The sequence below is a fragment of the Varanus komodoensis genome, unplaced genomic scaffold, assembly GCF_004798865.1.
Source record: "Varanus komodoensis strain SLA01 unplaced genomic scaffold, ASM479886v1 scaffold10, whole genome shotgun sequence".
Lineage (NCBI taxonomy): Eukaryota > Metazoa > Chordata > Lepidosauria > Squamata > Varanidae > Varanus > Varanus komodoensis.
Genome location: NW_025335269.1, coordinates 20,883,929 through 20,904,471, shown reverse-complemented (window position 1 = coordinate 20,904,471; position 20,543 = coordinate 20,883,929). Strand labels below are relative to the sequence as shown.

The following is a 20,543-nucleotide window of genomic DNA, read 5'->3' as shown; positions in this document are numbered from 1 at the left end:
ATACCTCTGTTGCATCCCAGGCTTGGTATTGCAGTGTCCCTGTGCTGATGTAGTCCGTAAGATAAAATATAAACAAGCTTACAATTAGCACAGGACTGGCAAAAGCCCACATAATCATCCAATACCAACTTGGCTGATGCCCAATCATCACACAAAGGTTGTTACGAAATCTGTCAAGGAAAGAAAAGTACATATAAAGGTAGGGACTTTGTTTTCTACCCTCAATCCTATCCAAATCAATGTTAAGATATGGAAAAGATACTATATTACTGTCCAAGAAATGTAGGAATAGCAGTAGGACTTAACATATGTAATAGATCAAAATAGTTATTACAACAATAGACAGGTTTACATGTTACACCAAGCTATCCTGCAATCAAACCAGAATGTATGTGTTAGTCACAGAACAAGCAAAAGGTATATCTGACTGGGCTTGATGTGATTTTCTGTCACTCCTTCCTTCAGCATATAGAGCAGGGAACTTTCCATCAGAACACTTTTTGTTTCCTTTTCCTGGTCCATCCCCATTCTGCTACCACATTTGGTTAGCATCCCCCCCCCAAAACTGCAATTGGGCTTATTTTTTGTTGGAGGTTATCTTTTGCAGGTGGGCACTTAAAGCTGTCTGAGATGAGTAGTCTTGCCTCATCAATTTTCCTGTATGTTTCAGCTGTCAAAGGGAGCAGTGAAGGTAGAGTAAGTAACATACAAGGGAACTGACAAGAAGAGGTTCCTTAACTACCAATTTTTAGTCAGTTGCAAAGAAAGAGAAAAGGGACCCACAAATCAGAAGCAGAGGGAAGACAAAAGAGAAAATACTCAAAGGGGGGCAGTATATCCCTCAGCAATACTATCCATTTTAAGCACTGAAGGAACATTTCTCAGAATCTTCCACATTTTCAGCACTTCCCCAACTCTAAAGAACCCCCCCCCACCCTTCAGACTTTCGTTGACTCCTTTCAATTCCTGCTGTTCTCTGACAGTGCTTAAAAATTTCTCTGCATGGTCAGCTGCATGAGACAGAGTGAATGGCATTCCATGTGAGGAGGTCTAAATACTGGTGCAGATGCTTCATTTGCTCCAGCCTGTTCTGCCATCCTTTAAAAGACCTGGTAAGGAGGAATAGGTATGCGACATCCAGGTCGTACTCCAAACAGGAGGAGAGCCAAGGCCATTGTAGCAATATGACCATACTTGGGTGTGTTAGCAGAAACAGCCATCCCTGCAAGCAAGCTTTGCAGTGTGGCTTGTTCATGCTATATCTGATAATCAGGCTTGTGAATTGTCCTCAGTCCTCCAGCAGGCTGAGGCTTATGTATATCCCAGGGAACTTTGGCAGAAGCTGCCTTGTCTCAACCCAGCCCCTACCCTGCTCTGATCATTATCCTTTTTCTTACAATATTTTCCGAACAGTTAAAAATGTAGGTGAATACAAATAGAATGGCTGGAAAGGAAATAGGCAATTTGTAGTACTGCAGTACTACATTTATGCATGTTTGTCATTATTTGCTTCGCTGTCATTAAATGTGTGCACAATTCTGTATTGGGGAAAAAAGTAGAACCAGAATAACCACAGCAGTAATTGTTATGAAAAGGAAGTGAAGAGCTGTTCTAAAGTTGGGGAAGTATCAAAAGATGAAAGACATTAAGAACTAACACTGCAATGCTTAAAACCAAGGTAATCGCTTTGCTGAGGGGAAGGTACTATCTCAGCTCCTCTCTGCAGTTTTGGTACACTTAGTCCTTGGCTCCCCCCTCCTCCCTGCAATTTTTGGTGCTTCTGCCTTGCACTATAGGGTCCTTCAGTTCTCTTACTGTTCTTTCTCTTTCAATCCTTTGCAACCACATTCACATTAGCTGTTAGGCAAGCTCATCAATACTCATCAGATTACATACACACTTGCACAAGACTAACAACAAAAGACCAATAACAAAAAAAAACAATTTTGACATAAATTGTACAATTCTGAGGCACTTAAAAATTAATTAAAGAAAAAGCAACCGACAGTCCTTAATAATTTGGAAGAGTAGTCACCAGTGAAATTGTAAAAAAGGAAGGGCCTGAGCTTTTTTTGCCACTCTTGTCAAGAAGCTTGGTAGCCAGTCACAGCAACCCACAATAAAATAAACTGGGATTGGACATGACAGATGGTCAATGGTAGAAACAACCATATAGCAAGCCATGGGTTTTCTGTGAATCTTGTTCCCAAAAAATAAACCAGGCAACATGGCAGCTCCTCATAACTGGCTGCCCATGGTGGGTTGCTGTGATATGCAAATCCATGGTAGAGTGGATGCTCATCAGTTCTTACCTTTTTAGCCCATATACATAACAGACGGCAATAGTTTCCACCAGTACAATAAGCAGCAGGGAGAGCGTAGCTGCATAGTCGTTGAAGATGTCAAACCAGTAGTTGCCAGCCTCCATGGTGAATACCAGGCCAATAAAGCAATTGATAACACACACACCACCTATAAGGATAAGCTATTAAGTTATTTCAGTCTTGAAAGAAAATAAGGTGAGGGATAAAAACATTGGAGTCCAAACATTTCATGTCTGCCTTGCCTCAACAGGATATACTGTTAGTAACACTGCTCAACAACTTGCTACATTTTTTCAAATGATAGGTGTTTTGCATACTAAAACAGGGATCATGTTAGCGCTGAAACAGGCTATGCCTTGTTTGTTATGCTGTACAGATCCAGATCACCTGATGGGGGAAGGGCCGTCATTGCTGCAGCTAAATAATTTTAGATCCTGGAAATTAGTGATCTGATGAAGGTACATTTAGATGACCATGTAATGGCCAACCCCCTGCTATTGCCGGGCACCAGTTTACACCATTCCACCACAGTGGGCATGTTGCTTAGGTGCTGCATTTCTGGAATGTGCCCAGAACTGTGCACGTCTGGTGCACCTGTCCATGGAACAGTATAGTCAATCTGCATGTGGACATTTGGATGTATTTAGGCAGCAATCGGATTCACCTGAGATGATCTCTCTGGGCAAATGGGAGGAAAGGAACTTGCTGTCAGTCAAAGGAGTCAGGATGGCAGCAGTGTTTCCCAGCATGCTGCCTATTCCTAGCATCAGCAGCATAATAAAATACAGCACTGAATAGAGCTGTGAGACCTCCATGTTCTTTATTGCTTCTGAATACACGATAAATGCCAGTCCAGTTCCTTGAACAGCCTGTCCATGAGGAAAAAACAGAAAATTCCAGAATTGTGGATAATGCATTGCCACACATAAAAATAATATTTGATTAGGGTGGGGGATGATTTTCATATGCTAGCTGATATTTTTATAGTTGCAAAGTGTAATTTAAAAGTTAAGGCAGATTAAAGAGAATTGAGCTACAGCCTAGTTGAAAAGTAGTTTAATCTGAAAAGTACTGATGATGGTTTGCAGTTGGGCTACTGAAGAACAAAACATTACATGAAGTTGCAAGACATCCAATGACAAGTTGCAGTGACATCCGGACAATACATATATTCTTGTGATTATCTGCCTAAAAATACACATGAAAGCATATCATCAGAATGCTTTAATAATACTACAGACTTGTCAGAAGTGGCCTTCAAAAGGATTCCCAAAAGACAATAAATCAGACTATAAACTCAAACAGCAATTGAAATGATCGAACAAAAATCCATGGCAGGTAGGAATTAAGAGGTTAAAAGCCTGGTAGAATAAAAGTGTGTAAAACTACCAATAATTCAATCTTCCCTGAAAGGGAGTTTTACAAATGGGGTACCTCAATGGAAAAAGTCTTGCCTTGCATCCCAGCAAAACATATTCTAGGTCATGAAATGGAACACAAAGCCTGTGTAATGCACAAAGTTGGCTGGCAGGTTCATGTAGAAGCAGATGATCCTTCAAATGTCCTAGTCTCAGACTATTTAGATTTTTATAGGTGATGACCTGCATCTTGAATTGAACTCAGAACTGAACTGAAATCCAGCACGATCACTAGGCCAGATCTCATAAAATAGCCCTTATGCAGCTGTGAGTTGTATGCACCTACCAATCTTACACTCCCCCCTTTTTTTTGTCATCTGCCTGGAATAAAGGGAGCTCAAATCAGTCTGCTCCATCCCTCTACATATCAGCACCATTGAAATCAATGGTAATTAGGTATATAATAGTGTACTTTGTTGCTATTGATATTTATAGGAGCTGCCTGCCACTAGTTTTTGCTGAGTTGTATTCAGTACAGTTACATGTATGGGAATCACTTGAAGGTGCCATTGTATGGACTTATGGACATCGTGATATGTAACTAAACCTGTAGCTGTACAGCCACTGATAAATGGCTGCTACTAAGGGCTAGGTAGCCTCTAACTATGATAGCTGTCCTTTCTCAAACTAGGGCCCAGGCTGCCCTCAGATGTTAAAACTTCAGCAAACAGCAATATTACACAGTGGGTATTAAGATTTCAGAGTATGCTATACCAAAATTTTAATAGAGTTTTTAAAATATTCAGATTCTGCCTTTCGTTCACAAAAGACAGCATCCATATAGTTCTTAAGAATTTATTAATTCTAATTTTTACATTTATGTCTCTGTGCCTCACCTTTTCTCCAAGGAACTGAAGGCTGTATATATGGTTCTTTTCCCTACTACTTTTATCCTCAGAACAGCCCTGTTAAGTAGGTTTGGTTAAAAGTTAGTTATTGGCTGAAGATCACTTAGTCACCAGAGGTTTGAAACTAGGTCTTCACATTCCAACACAAACCAGCCTTCTCCAACATGGTGCCTTCATAAACTTTAGATTTCAGTTCCAATCAGTCCTACTCAATAATGGCCAACAATCAAGGATGATGAAGTACGCAAACCAAGACATCTGATGGGAAATCCTATTAGGGAAGGCTACATGATATTGTCTGGATGTTGACAAGGCCCAGACCTGTTTAACTTCATCAAGGTTGCTTCATCATGTTCTGTCTGAACATACCCTGAGTTATAATATTATGGGTAGGACATTTAAAAATTCAGTAGACTAATAGGCTTTGTTCTGAGTCCATCTATTTTAAAAAGAAGTAGCTTACCGTATCTAATTCTGCTTCCAAGCTGCAGTTCTTAATCTGTGGCAACAGTTCCATATATTCATTGGGGTGAGCAGACGCTAGAAAACCTTTCATGTCCTCAAGGTTTTCTATTGTTAATAAGCCTTCTTCCAGGTCAAAAGAATTGGTCAGCAGCAAGATGACCCTGCATGGCAAAGTTAAATGAAATTCTTTCTAGAACAGCATAGAAGGTACAATGTTTCCAAAATATATTTCTAGTACAATGGGGTGTGGGGAGGGGAGAGAATGGGACATATGTTTAAATAATGAGCAAACTGCAAGGAAGATAAAATTATTTTAATTTGCAGATAAAATAGTCCTGGTTTAGACCAGGTACTCCCCACATGGATTTGTATGAGATTTCAAAAAGCGACTGTATCATACAACCATGAACCACTGAGGAATGGTTCAATGGCTATCTAGGCTCCCAAGTAGATGTAAATTTGGAACTCCCCCCCCCCCCAACTCTCTTCAATTTCTTTGTGTTTAAAACTGTCTTCCCCAACCTGGTATTTTCTAGAGGTGTTGCACGGAATCCCTAGCATCCCTGATTCTGCATTGCACCTTCACTTGCAGAGGAAAGAACAGTTTTGGTTTGAAAGACAAGCTTACTTGTTCATACAGCTCTCATAATTGAAAGTTGCCTTAAAGCCATAAATGGAGAAAGTCACAATGCTGGCAAATACTGAGGTGGTGCTGTTTATTAACGAGACAATGATGGCATGCCGCTCACAGTTGTTGTTCGGCTCGTTGTAGCTGGCAAAAGCTATCAAGCTGCCAAAGCCCAGCCCAAGAGAGAAGAAAATCTGAGTAGCCGCATTAATCCAAGTCTTTGGGTTTGCTAGTTGCTCTAGCTGCAAGGGAAAAAACCATAAGGTTGGATCAGTGGCAAAGCATTTAAGACGTATAGTCATCTTCTCAACATGCCCATAAGGTGGGTCATTACAAATTCTCATTTCATTATTGTGGAACAAAGAATGGAAAATACTGAGCTGGATTCATACACAGCCTGGTAACCCTGTCCAGTAAATTTAGATGCTTTGACATAAAGCCATTCACAGCCATAAAGCCTATGTCTATAGACACAGAAGCCCCATTTAATTGAGACTTAATGCCAAGTAAGCATTATTAGTACTGCTATAATTAGGTGGCTCCTAGATGTCTGATTTTCTGCATGCATTAAACACCTCTGATGTGATTATTTATATTTTAGATAAACCAGTTCTCTGAATCTTACTGGAATTAAACAATTTATCGTTAAAACAACAGTGGTAGCCTCTAACACAAAGCAGTGGTTGTTTGTCATGTGATTACCTTATAAGACCCCATGTATCAGCCTTCTTCAACCTGGTGCCCTACAAAGGTTTTGGACTTCAAATCCCATCAGCCCCACCCAACAATGGGGTGCAATGTTCAGCAGTGCTGTGAGTTGTAGTACAAAACTGAAAATCACCAAGTTGGGGGAAGACTGCTCTCTGTTCACTTATCTGTGCTCTGTGCTCTCTATTTTGCTGCTATCTGTTCACTTATCTTTCAAGAGAATTGTATTATGCAGCAAAACACAAGAAGTGTATCTTACACCACAAATAAAATGCCATTGGATGTCCATTGAATGGATCTCATATATTTAAGCTGTTTAAAGGCAGGGGAGGGCGAGAATCATTCTGAGATTCTAAGAAGTTTCTGCCAGAGACCCATAAGCTGAAGTGCTGAATTTACTTATTTATTTATTTATTTAAAATATTTATACCCCATCCTATACACAAAAGTGTCTCAGGATGGCTTCCAGAAATCAAAACAAACAATCCAACAATTAACAATAATTAAAAATATACATAAAACCAACAATAACATATCGCAAATGAAGACAGAATCAAAACAGAATCAAAAACAAAAACAGGAAGAAAATCAAAATGTGACTGTAAATAGTTAAAACCAGATTAAAATTCCTATCACTTAAAATGGTGGGCAAATAAAAAGATTTCTCTTGATCTAGAGTCCTAGGTGTATTTCATTCATGTCCTGCTTGTGGTCTTCCCACAGGCAGATGGTTGGCCACTGCATGAACAGAATGCTGGACTAGAAAAGCCTTTGGTCTGATCCTGCAGGGCTTGTTGAATGCTCTTATGTGTACTTCCTATTTGCATGCCGAGCTCAGGTGTGCTTCTTCATAATGAATGGAGCAGCTTTTGTGGATGAGAGATTTCCATTGGTATATTAGTGTATCCTCACTGCAGCTGCTGATTGCTAGATGGCATACGTTGAAATTACTTAGTCTATTACTCTCTTTGTGTTCCACATAGATCATATTCATATTGCGTTTCCTTTTATGGATAGGGAATCACAGAATAATAAAGTTGGAAGTGGCCAGGAAAGCAGTCGAGTCCAACCCTCCCTGCTCAGTGCAGGACCAAGTCAAAGCATCCCTCTCAGATGGCTGTCCAGCTGTACCTTGAATGCCTCTAGTGTGGGCAATGGAGCTAAATCAGCTCCATTATCACACTGCTCTAACAGTCAGAAAGCTCTTCCTGATGGTGAGCCAGAGCCTGGCTTCCTGTAACTTGAGCCCCTTATTCAGTGTCCTGCACTCTGGAATGATTGAGAAGATATCACAGCTTTTTTTCTTTGTGACAACCTTTCAAGTACTTGAAGATTGCTATCATATCTTCCTTCTTCTTAAGGCTAAACAAGCCCAGTTTTTTCTGTTTTTCATAGGGCTTTGTTTTCAGTCCCCTGATCATCTTTGTTGCCCTCCTCTGAACCCTTTACAGCTTGTCTGCATCTTTCTTAAACTGTGGTGCCCAGAAGTGGACAGAATACTCCAGATGCAGCCTAACCAGTGCTGAGTAGAGGAGAACTAGTAGTTCATTGGATGCTTCTATTAATGCAGCCCAAAATAGCATTTGCCCTTTTTGCAGCCACATCACATTAATGACTCATATTTCACTTGTGATCTACAAAGTTCATTTCAGTTATGCATTTGTGAAGAACATGCTTCAGTTTCAGTCAGGGTTTGAAATTGGTAGGTACCTTTGGTGTAAACATGTATATCAGCCCATTTGTGGCTCCATGGAGTGTTAAGCCTCTGATCAAGTATATTAGAAGGACTACATAGGGCAAGGTAGCCGTCACATATACAACCTGCAAAAGAACAAAAGGCACAATTTATTAGAATAGACCAACACATTTCAATGTGAAACTTGGTACCTGTCTTTTAAATAACAATTGAATTTTACATTCTGGGTGTAGATTTCAGCTTTGGGTGAATGTGTGCATGTCCATACTCAAGCTTTGCTGATAACTTTCAGACAATAAAAGAAACAAAACTCAAATCTTTTGTTCTTCAAAACCCAACAATGTTGTTGTCAGTTTTTAAAGTAAGTAAGTTTGAGGATGCTTTTAGATTCATCACTGTCATTAGAAGTCCAAAGGACCACTGTGGCATTGAGCACCTTTCTCCAACTTCAGCTCATGCATCAACTATGTCCATTCATGGAAAAGAATAACTTAAGTTCTATGACCTATTCAAGACACTCAAGACTGAACTTCTGTAATGCTCTCTATGTGGTGGGCTGGCTTGGAAGATGCAACTTGTAAAGAATATAGCACTGTGGCTGATGATTGGAATGCCTTGCCAAGTACACCTGGGGTGAATTCACTGCACTGGCTGCCAATTTGCTCCTGTGCAGTGAATTACTGACAAATAATTATTGACAAATATTATTATTGATAAATAAAGCCCTAAACAACTTGAGATCAGGTTATCTGAAAAATCATCTCTCCATATATTCACCCATTTGAGTGCTACAAGGGGAGGCTATGTTATCTGTGTATACAACCTACGATCTGACTCAGGAAGACTTACTCTCTGCAATATGACAGGTACTGATGATCATGTGTTTTCAATGATTACTAAAAACATCTGTTTACCCCATGTTTTGCCAAGCATTAAATTATCTAAGGGCCCAAGCCTATTGGGCTGATGCCTGCTAGATAGAAACCTCTGATTTCAGGGTGTTCTAGGTATCCATGATGTTGCCAGGCTATGTGACCAGCAGGGCAGAAGTGATCGAGTTGACTTTTTGCTTCTGTTCTTTTACTTTTTCCGACTAGGTGGACCTCTGAGCCTGCCTAAGGAACCCAAATTGGCAGGGACACTCCTGGGGCTGAAAGGTCCAGTGAATACAGTGCATCCTGGCTTTTCCTCCTTCCTCCCCTGTTAGTCCACTCCATTTTTTCCTTGCCACACCAACCTCAAAGCAGTAGCTGCCGTGGAACTTTCTGCATTAAGTGAAGGGGCAAGACTGGGCTGAAGGTCTGAGCAGGGATTTCCTTCTCTGAGGTTGTAGTTCTGTCCATTTTTAATGATTTTTTGTTTGATAGTATGCTGTGAACCACTTCTGGATTTTTAAAATGTGAACTGGTATATCAATACAGTATTCTAAAACCAATCAGTCAATATTTTACGCTCTACCTCATCTTAAAGCAGATAAATATATTACTGGCTTTTAGAGAGCAGCGATTTGATAGGGTATTAGATATCAGCTAATATTCTAGTTGTTATTGATACAGGAAGTAAATTTCAAAGTTGCACACAAACTATACTTATTGGAAATGTACCAAATGTTGAGTATTATCTGTTCCATGACAGTTCTATTAACCACAATCCAGAGATCTAGATGTTCACACAGACTGGTTATGTGTTGACCTTTTCATTTCAGTGGTGAGATGGGGAAATTCATCTAATCCTTTGCAAATATTTAAAGATCCTCAGCTGAAATGGGAGATTTATTTAAATGGAGAAACTCCATGCACAGAGTTTCTGACCTAATAAACAGTCACTAGACTGGGGAATCAAACAAATAAATAGTGTTCTTTCTGACAGGAAGAAGTAAACCCAAAGAGTTTTTAAAAGCTTTGCAAGCTGTTTCCTCACCCTCCCCTTCTGCCTCCCTTCATATTTGTTAAAGCTGATTTCTTCAATCCCAGCACTAGTAAGCTTCTTACCAGGGCCAGAGTTCGGTTGGCATGGTTAGGCACTGACTGGTGGTCCACATGCCAGCAGTGGCCTGCTGACAGAAAGCCCACTGGAGTTGCTCCTCCTCTTCCCCATGGCAACCTGTGTGTTTACCTGCCTCTCTCTCTGGCCCAGGATATGTTGGTGGTGAGGAGGAACTGCTTACTGACTCGCTCTCTCCCTGCTTGCCTGTCCATCAAGCAAGCTGTAGCAATGATGAGAAACAGGATGAGGAGTGATAAAGCTGATGACAAGGCTTGAGAGGTTGTAGAGTCACTGAAGGTGTTTTGCCCAAGGACCTCCATAACCTGGAGACGGCATGGCTTCTTACCTTGCCTGTGTGTTCTGTTCCTCTTAGAATGCACAGATAGACCACCAACCAAGCCAGGATGAGACAAGCTGCCTGCTCCCATTGGATGCTTCCACTCTCCTCAATGGATGGAGAAATATTGAGGGTCTTCCTGTACCAAAAGTACTGAGTGGGTGTTGCCTTCTCACACTCTTCCACATAGTTTGTACGGTTAATGTTCAGGGGACAGTTTGCCCATGGCAAAGGATCCTTTGGATGTGAAGCAGACAGTAAGCACACTGATCTTCCCAAATGCCACAATTTCAATTAGAAACCATGAAATGGGTGCAAGTCAGATGGGGAAGGATGCTGTCCAGTAGTGATTTGAAAAGGGGCGAGTGTTAAATAATGGTATATATACTCTAAGGAACGGTTTTTCATTTTAAATTCTGTTTCAGAGACTCTCACAGCAGTACTTAAAAGTACTCCTAGCTAGAAACATGAATCATGAAGAATTGATCCAGTTTGTACTGAAGATTTGTTGTTGTTTTATTATTCTCTTCCTCATGCTTGAACTCTAAACCCCAGCAGGCAAGTTGAGTGGCTAAGCATTCCTGTGTTAATATAAATCTTTTCTGGAGCACAGAACAAATTGTAAAAGTAAATTGTAAAAGTAACACACAAATACAGATGTCTTGTAGGAAACAGTACAGGCTGCTGATGTATGGTGGGTGAGGTCAGGCGGGGCGGGGTAGGGTAGGATTAGGGCAGAGTGGAGCTCAAAGTGCCAGTTTCACCAGGGTTATATATTACTATTATTGCACTTCATTACATAACTAGCATCTCATGTTCGAGCATCATTATACAATTTAATTGTCACAGGCATCTCATAAAACATCCTTATCAGCAAAAAGTATGTGATTATGGAAGAAATTGTGTAGTGAATCTGGAACTCAGTTACAAAATGGCTTTTACAAACAAATCAATAAATGCACTGATATTCTACCCCAACTATACAGAGGGCTTTGTTTCCAGCAAATCTTTAGCTAGCCAAGCCTTCTGCAACAACAGACAGAAATTCTGGGAAAAGCCACCGATGGCTGTTTTTTGCCAGGTGAGGCACCTGTGCAGGTCACTTGCTGGAGAACATGAGTGGGAGCCTGCAGTTAGTTACACTTTGTTCTGCTGGTGAGCTTCCCACTGGCAGCCCAGGGTAGGAAATCAGCTGCTGAACTAGATAGGCCATTGGTCTGATTCAACAGGACTCTTCTTGTAATATAACTTTAATGGTGGATTATTGTGGAACTTGTATAAAGGGAATTTTCAGTCAGTTAAGCAGTCACAGACCTATTTCCCTATAGTACCTTTCCACAGTAAGATTGCAGATAAGAAGGCAAGTTCTCAGGAACAATTACTTAAGTTCCAATGATTTTGATGGGACCAAAATTAATTTAACTTAGTCTGAATCCAGCCCATAAACTTCCCCCTGAGTATGCATTTTCTATCATTTTCATCCCAGTCCCAGACAAGACAAGTTATGTGCTCTCTTGACTCATTTGTGCACCACCTTTTTGCACAGATGCAGGCACAGAAATTACAGAAATTATCCTTCATCTGAGAACTGATGATTGGAAGACATGGCGCTCTCTCACTCCTTTTACCCTGCAGCTTCTGCTGGAATCTGCATGAGGTAATGTATATTTTCTGGGTTTAATCCCAAATTCATTCTTACAAGGAGCCCATTGCATACATCACTGTACTTTACAACATAATTTGACCCACCTGGAATGAATGGAAGAGGTACCAGAATGCCCAGCCATTTATAACATTATAGTACATAGAGAGGAAAAATGAAACAACAACACTGGCAACTCCTGAAAATAAGAAAAAGGAGAGTTATGGAGAAGGGCATCACCTTCTGACTGTATCACTCCTTGGAATGAATTGATTAATTAATGCAGAACCTCTTCACCTACATCCTAGCTATCTCCTCAGACAAACAGTGCCACAGAGACTTATTTCATTATGGTGGCATGTGGAAGGGATAGAGGAGGGCTTTTTACAGTTGTGGCTCTTTATCATCTCTTTATTGTCAGTGTTCAAGTAGTGAGTGCCATTAACAAAAGGAATATATCAGCTGGTTCAAAAAAAAAATGCTCCAAAGTTTGCATAAGTTGAAAAAATATTTTGGAAAAAAACATAAAGGAGGGTAGGAGCCCATCCCCACAAAACAAAAAAACCCCAGCCCAATGAGAACCAGACATGCTTATTGCCTGTGGAATGAAGGCTGACAGGTGCTGGGGGGAGAACAATAAAGTGTGTGTGTGTGTCCCACTAATGAAACCTATTGAAACTTATTGTCTCCTAAAGTAGTACAAGCTGTGCAGTTGTTGACAATGAGACAAACACTGTCAAAATTGCCCACGAAACTGTACTGCTGTTTGAAGAATGACTTGAGCTGGATTTTAAAGGATGATTTATTTTAAAAAAGATGTATTTCATTTGCAATGATCAAGCAATTCTAACTGGATGTTTTCTGTTGCTTCAGGCATTTTATAGAGGAGTGACTTACAGGCCTAATAAATAAAAACGTATGTACACCATCATGGGTCCTAGTTAGTACTTAAGCCAGCCTAAAGCACGAGCCTAGGGTGACCACTTACATATCACACAGAAAGAGGACAACTGAGGGCCCAGATTTACCTAAAATGTGCATACAACAGTTTGCTTATCACTATAATTTAAACTGCAATATAATACCTCTGTGACCTGTGTACCTGCTCAGCCCACTGCCCAGGTGCTCACTGTTGATGGAGGACCTCAAAACCCACTTCTTTAAAGCTTTACAACTGGACTTGAACAGGGCAGCCCTCCAGGTATAAGACATCTGCAAACAGTCTAAATTGGAAGAGTCAGAAAGCCTGATGTCTGACTTCTGTAGATCCTTTCCCCTTCTGCATTGGTTCAACTGCCATTACATTCTGTATGTCCACAGGTTCTTGCCAGGCGGGTTTTCTTTAGGCTGCATTTCCTTTTGCTTCCTAAATGTAAGCCCTTTTGCACATCTGGTATCTCTCAAATATGCGGAAGCAGCTTCCTTTTTCCTGGGTGACTCCTTTTGTTTTCAAAAAGATAGGCATTCAACCACCTGAGCTCACTGTCAGTTGAAACGATAGCAAACACCTTGATATAGTCATACAAGGTTAGCATTGCACATGCTTGCATCTGTGCCAGGTTGTTGCATTTAAATAACTGTGCAAGTGTTAGATATCTCTGTTTCACAAGCTGTGAATGTATTTGATGTTGATTTGGCATGCTAAAAGTTACACAATTACATAATTACAAATGTTGCCTATTTCTTCCATGTCTAAAATTAGGTGGTAATTATTGCACCTCATTACAAAGATCACAGTGAAAATGGACTCATTATTGTCTTTGAACTTTGAAACATTTTTTTTCAGAAGTTGGAAACACTAGTCCTATCCTCTGCAGCAAAGCTTAGAATGGGGAGGTGAGGAACAGATGCATAGAGACTGATTAGAGCCAATAGGTGAACAGGGGAGACTGATGGCCATCCATTGTGTACCTCAAATAATGAAGAATAATTCTATAGGGGGACAGGGAAAATAGTTACATACGCACCAACCCCGCAGAGATAAGGACTTATGGCTTTCCATGCACCAATGCTCCCTTGACGCATGTGCTGTCCCACTGCCAACTCCAGATATAACAATGGCATTCCTTCTACAATTAACATGATAATATAAGGAATTAGGAATCCTCCTGCAAGAGAAACAAAGCATTTATTTAGCAATCTAAGTGATTTAGAGTTAGTTCACTTTTGATAGTAACCGAGGGAAAATTGGGGGTGGGGACCTGCAGTGAACACAAAAGGACTCATGATCACAGAGGGTAGGACAAGCCAATGATGGTCACTTCAGAGGGCCACTTGGGCACTTGATGTAGTGGCTGTCACTGCCAGTAACTTGAGTAAACTCAGGAAAAGAGGTTGTAGGGTTCTGTCAAGGCAGCTCATTGGAGACTCTCACTCATTGATAGTGGTTCACTACCTTTCTAAATTATGTTTTTGCATACATGAACGGGAACACATTTTTTTTAAAATTACTGATTTCTATAATTGTGCAAGGGCACAAGTTCAAATAGCAGAAATGGGAAGATTTCCCCAGGCAATGTTCTGAGAAAGACCTGTTGTCATGCATCCATGAATGTGCATGTATTTCCCTGTCAAAATACAAATCCAAATATTTGCTAGAATTTTTTTAAAGACAAGACTTCCTGCTTTCCTTCCTTTTCACAGCTTTCAAAAGAAGCATCACAAAATGGGGGCAGCCTTATGATATTCATTTCCTGAATAGCTGGTAACTCGAGAAAATGTGGAAATGTTGGGTGCCACCAAGGGAGCAGGGGACAGCCCATGGTAAGCCACATCATCTGTTGGGTACCCTGTGAGTTGTTCCACAAAGACAGATGGCATGTTGGAGATTCTCTCTACTTTCCTGCTTGCATGTGAATGAGCCATATTGATCCCACAATAAATGTTCATTTGGAAGAATGCATAATATATTACAGAGGGAAAGATGAAATAGCTGCAGAATGTCTTTTCTGTGGTAGTGCTTGGATCGTCCAGTCTGAAACCATTTGAAGTGAGCATTGGGGTATATTTAACACTGAAGTCTATTCAAAATTGTGTCACTGCACTAAATGTAAGGAGTCCTCCAGTATTTCAAATCCCAAGTGATTATATAAGTTATAGTGCAGTCCTTGACATGTATATAGAGGAATAAACCTTTCCTTCTGTTTGTCTTTCCATCTGTTCAATAGCATTTATTCCCAGAATTTCTATATTCCCAGCACACAAAGTTCTCTGGATAGTTCAGAGCAATTCAGGTAAATATTGGTGCCTGAATGTGCTTGTATTCCTCTTTCCCTTTTGTCTTTCTTCCTTTCCCGTATCAGGACATACCTAGATTTAGTCATACTTATAGTACCCTAACATCAGCCCCAATAGGTACCTATTAGAAAATAAGCCTGTGGACCAAGTTGTTTGAGTTGGAAATGTTGGAATCATTTTCTGTAACTAGTTTTATAATCTGTGTGATTAAGGAGAGTCTTTTACACAGTTCAGACTGAATTATTGTTAAAGGATGACTAATTGTTGTAAAAAAGCATTAAAATGTAACCAAGGGAAGAGAGAAGAGATCAAGTGGTGTGGCACTTTGAAGACAAAATGTATACTTTGGAAGTGAAGTCTAAATGAAATCAGTTGAACTTTCTTGCAGATAAATATAACAAGGACTAAGCTGTAGGTTTTGTAGGTGGGAGCTTACAAATTCGCCCCCCCCCCCCAACAACAAAGAACATATTCCAAGAATATAGTGAAGTCTCCAACTGAGGTCCAGCTCAAAATGTTGTGTCTCCTTGGATGAGGGACAAGCTGATGCCCCCTCCAGTCTGGATTTGGCTGCAACACTAGTAACGGAACAGCATCTTCCACTGAACCTGAGTGCTTAGGGTCAGCTTAGGGGGCATTAGGCAAGCCACAGTGGGGCAGCTAGCGATGGACCTTGGAACCAAAGTCCAAATCCTTCCTCCTCCAAATGAGGACCCTGAGAGGTGCTGAGGGTATCCAGCCAAGCAGAAGCAAACTCTAATTTCTCAATTCATGAATGGTATGATTTAAGTGAGCTTAAGAGTGCAATCCTACTTGTGCTTAGAGAGAAAAAAGTCCCACAATTCCCAGCATAAGATTGAGCAGAGTTAAAATGATCAGAATCTATCTAATCAGAGCTAGCAAACCTAACATACAATGAAGGGAGAAGTGTCAATTACGTACTTTATGACTGAAGTAACATGAAGGACCCTGTCCAAAGGGACCCTCTATAAAACCATTTTCAGGATCTAGAATTACCTAGTAGACTATTTGGTACATATGACTCTCTATTCTTCCTGCCTCTTATAATTCGCTGCCTCTGGCAGTTGCTTCACTCAGTCTAATGGACAGGCCAACTCTGGCAATCATACTGATACTTGAATTTGGTTTGAGGTTTGGTGATTCTTATCATTTTACTCTTCTGTGGTGCCGCTGCTTTCTTTTTGTGTCAATTTATTTATTCCTTTTTTTAAAACCAGCTTTGCTTCTATACCATTAGGAGTAGTCTGACATAAATAAAGGAAGCAAACAAGTGAGCAGGGGATACTTTCCTCATCACTTCACCTTCATTCTATGAAAAGTACTTAAGCATTCATGTTCATGCTAAGAAAAGAGTACCTCAGGGCAGCAATTGTGAAGAATCATTTTAATGATGATAAATTTCCTCATGGAAACTGCTGAGGAAACAATTCTGAAATTCCACATTAGAGGCACAGAACAATGGCAGCTAAGGTCTAGCGTAACAAGGCCAGGCCTGCCTGCACAAGGCAGTCTCTTCAGGCAACTGATCTGAGATACCATGAAAGGGAAACAAAATTACTATGCTTGGCATTTTTATTACCAGGGAAAGGCAGTCGAGGGATTTTCTGCTTCAGATGTCAAAACTACATGCCCAGTTTTGGGTACCATGCACCTTGATTGGGGGAGGGGGTATATTGGCCACTTTACCTCAGGCAGCAAAATGTTTTGGACTAGGCCTGTGCAGTGGACAGAATTTAGACCATGGAGAGACAGATTCAAATCTCTTCCATTTGTGAAACTCACAGTGCTCTCTTCAACAAGTCACTAGCTCTCATCCTAGCCTACCTCACAGGGCTGCTATCAGGATACAATGGGGCAGGGGGGAACTAAAGACCATGTGTGCAACCCTGAACTTCTTGGAGGATAAGATGTGGTAGATTTATTTTATATTGTTAATTTGTTTTATATTTTTAGTGTATTATATTTTAATTGATGTTTTGTGAGCCGCCTCGAGGCTTCGGCGAATGGGGCGGCATAGAAATTTTCTAAATAAATAAATAAATAAATAAATAAATAAATAAAAATATAATACACATTCTAAAATAAGTTATTCCCAGAGATGGCAGGCTGGAAGGAGGGGAAACCATCTGAAAATTCTTGCAACTATCTTCCAATGAGGCTCTGGGATCAAGCTTTCAAGCTGTTATCTGAACATGTGTTGGAAACTGCCTGACAAAGAAACACCACTTCTTTTCAAGGTGATATAGCAGTGACATTTTTCAAATGGTTTGGTGGCACTCTCTTTCAGGAGCATCGTGTTGTCCTGGAAATCATTGAGAGGGATTAGGCATGCTTGCACATTCTTATCTCAGTGGCAAGATTTGGAAAGCTTCCGCTGTGTGGACTACTGACCTACAAAGTCCCATTAATAAAGTGAAACCTCCCCCATCGGACAAACATCTTACAAAAGGCTGTTTCAGCAGTACTTGCCGAGTTAGACAAAGAATCTACACAGGCTTCTTGCATTTGGTTGAAATCCCAACATTCAGATTCATTTTCCAAAACCCAAATCCTTAAAAGCTCTAAGGACATTTTGCACAAGATGAATTGACTGGTGTGCATAATGTTATCAGGGAAAAACAAGTGCACATCAATTTTACTGGAGAAAGGTGGAATGGCAGAAACTCCAGATAGGTTTGGTGTAGGTTCAAACATTTTGTGACACACAAATGCACAGTCAGGGTCTCTTAGAAGAAGAAGAAAAGGATCTAGATAGCTTTAGGCAGGGATGGTCTTACCATTAAGCAGAAGCTGGGGTGCAGTATCAACAACCTCCCAACTGTTCCTTCTGGATTCCCTAGCTGTTCCCCTCCCCTGGAGCTGTGGATGCTGCATAATCTATCCTGGGTCCCCTAAAAAGACCAGCTATCTTGGATGTGGGAAGGATGCTATCCTATTATTAGTGTTAGAACATGATTTTATTGCCAGTCCAGCAAGTGTTTGCACATTGATAGAATGGGGTGGAGGAGCCATCTTGTTTTTCATTTCAAATAGCAAAATGTATTGGTCTGGTCCTGGCTGCAGAGGAGCTATTCTCAGCAAGAAGGTTGGGCTGGAGTGCTTGACTGAGGATTAATGCAAGAACTGAAATGGAAAGAAGTCAGGTATTTTTTTTCTGAGCCAATGCAAGGTATGTTCCTGTCCATTTCCATTAATCCTATTCCCACCAATCCTTGCTTGGTATTGGGAGCAGGGGAATGGAGCATTCTTCTCCAGCTCAGATTTTAATTTCATCTGGAGAAGAATCTGGAAGCTTTAAAAGCATACCTTTCACCTGCACTGGGCTTTTATAACTTGGCATGAAGAGACTTTTGTTGTCATCTCTACTGGAAAACCTAATTTGTCTAAATCCATGAGGTCCTGCAGTCAGTGACAGCAGATAATCCTGGCCTAGCTGAGCTAATAGCCAGACTCTATAAGGCTACGCAGCTGCATGCAGTGTCAGGTTTTTGAGGGTCCTAAGTAAGACACGATCAGCAGGCCTTCTCCTTCAATGAGTCTCCCTTCTTGTCACCTTTGTCACCAGCTGCTATTGCTCTTCTGCCATTTTCTCCTTATTGCTACCACCTGTTTGCTCAACTGGCAGAAAGCCAAGGAACAAGTAGCAATAGTACGAAAGAAGAATTGTGAGTTTCAGTGGACCAACTAGATTTTTGGAGGTCCCTTCCTTAGACTTGTGAAGTGCTGTTGTTTGCACTCCTTTCTTTCTGTTTGAATTAACCTCTGTGGAAGCTACTGACACAGACGATCAGAGACTCAGTAGATTTCCTGCCTAGGAGCCAGTTCAACTTAAATCTTTTCAAAACTCGCCTGTGCCCATCTGCATCCCATGGGAACTTTTCAAGAATACAAAGATGAGAATGAATAGACATCTGATAAATGGAAACTTGTCTTGCTGCATCTACATTTTCTGTGCTCTATCATGGGGATGTTGGGGTGCCTCACTGGTTGTACCCCTGATGTGTGTAGTTCCACCTTACTCCAGTTCTGTGTGATGAGCATGTAAAAGCCTAGGCATGGAAAGCTGGGCACACATATGTGTCTCCTCTTCAGGTGTCCACACTGAATGCCCTGATTTTGCAGGTGGATCTGACTGATACACTTTTTCAAATCTATAATGTGGGAAAGAAGCTGCAAGAAGTCAATGAGTATCACAATTTCTCCTAAATGGATTAGCAGCTATGCAGCCTTCTGGTAGGATGTGTGTTAGGGCCCAGTATTATTTATGTCTGAGCAATTAAAAGTTTTTTCAGATTGAGGGCTGAATTCTATTTCAGAGAAGCTTGCAGAGGCCAGTGACCAGTGGTGGGCAGAGCCAAAGCAAAAGGGGCTGAATCAAAATGCCAACATATTTTAACATTTAAAGTTCTTGCTGCCAGTAATGAAGCCTTAGGCAAGGCATTTCAACCTTTCAGAATGATGTGTGTGGAAGGGGGAATGGCACAAAAGTCAGGAAATAATTCAACAATAATTGCTTGGTAGAAATGGAGTGGGCCAGGGGAAGGGGCACTGAAAGCTCAACCTTGAAGAAAATTTTCTCCTGGTCCAAACCCGTGTTTGACTTTGGAGCCACCTGTGAACAACTCAGACTAAATCAAAAGGAGGTTCTTTGTGTGCAGCCCTTCCAGTTTCCTTTTCAGAGCACGCCAAAATATTTATGTAAATATCTATTATTTGGTATTTAATCTGTAGCATTAACATTCCTTGACATGAGGACTCTTGAGCAATAGAAATGAATGTTATCTGCACAGTCATGGATACAGAGAAGGGGAAGGGAATGCTCAGCTATAATCCGTTATATTCAGGGAATTATTATTGCTGCCTCCTTCCTGTGCTTTTATTAACAGGCCCTTTGTTTGGAAGTTAGGTAACTTCTTCCTTGCAAAAGGAGTTCTCAAGAGCCCGAAATCCTTGACATTATAACAATATCCTTTATTAACAGCCTTAACAGTTTCCTTTTCTTTTGAATGAGTTGGGTATGCAAAGGCTTGGGTTTTTGTGGCAAACATTAGTTTGCTGTGTGAAATGTGAGCAAAACAATATAGATCTGTGATGAGATATACTCTGCCTCTCTCTTTTTAAAAGCAGACTTGCAGTCTTCACATTTACTGAGTGACTGGTGCTGGGTAGGCTTAGCCCTGTCCCTACTGCAGAGTTGACATCAGGGGCTGGCATCATGTGTCCCCTGCCAAGG

The 20,543-nt window shown here is 40.8% G+C and overlaps 1 protein-coding gene across 2 annotated transcripts in view; it reads right to left on the bottom strand.

Moving 5' to 3' along the window:
• Positions 1–20,543, bottom strand: part of SLC6A20 (solute carrier family 6 member 20) — a 28,314-nt gene that overhangs the window by 1,544 nt on the left and 6,227 nt on the right. The window contains exons 2-10 of one of the 2 annotated variants that reach the window (XM_044456161.1): positions 14,020–14,160; positions 12,160–12,251; positions 10,420–10,647; positions 8,102–8,212; positions 5,684–5,985; positions 5,054–5,216; positions 2,989–3,193; positions 2,313–2,472; positions 5–170 (exon numbers count right to left, since the gene is read on the bottom strand). In XM_044456161.1, the coding sequence (XP_044312096.1) occupies positions 5–170; positions 2,313–2,472; positions 2,989–3,193; positions 5,054–5,216; positions 5,684–5,985; positions 8,102–8,212; positions 10,420–10,647; positions 12,160–12,251; positions 14,020–14,160 (1,568 nt within the window). The remainder of the gene's footprint in view (positions 1–4; positions 171–2,312; positions 2,473–2,988; positions 3,194–5,053; positions 5,217–5,683; positions 5,986–8,101; positions 8,213–10,419; positions 10,648–12,159; positions 12,252–14,019; positions 14,161–20,543) is intronic. The other variant, XM_044456169.1, reaches the window with a different exon arrangement.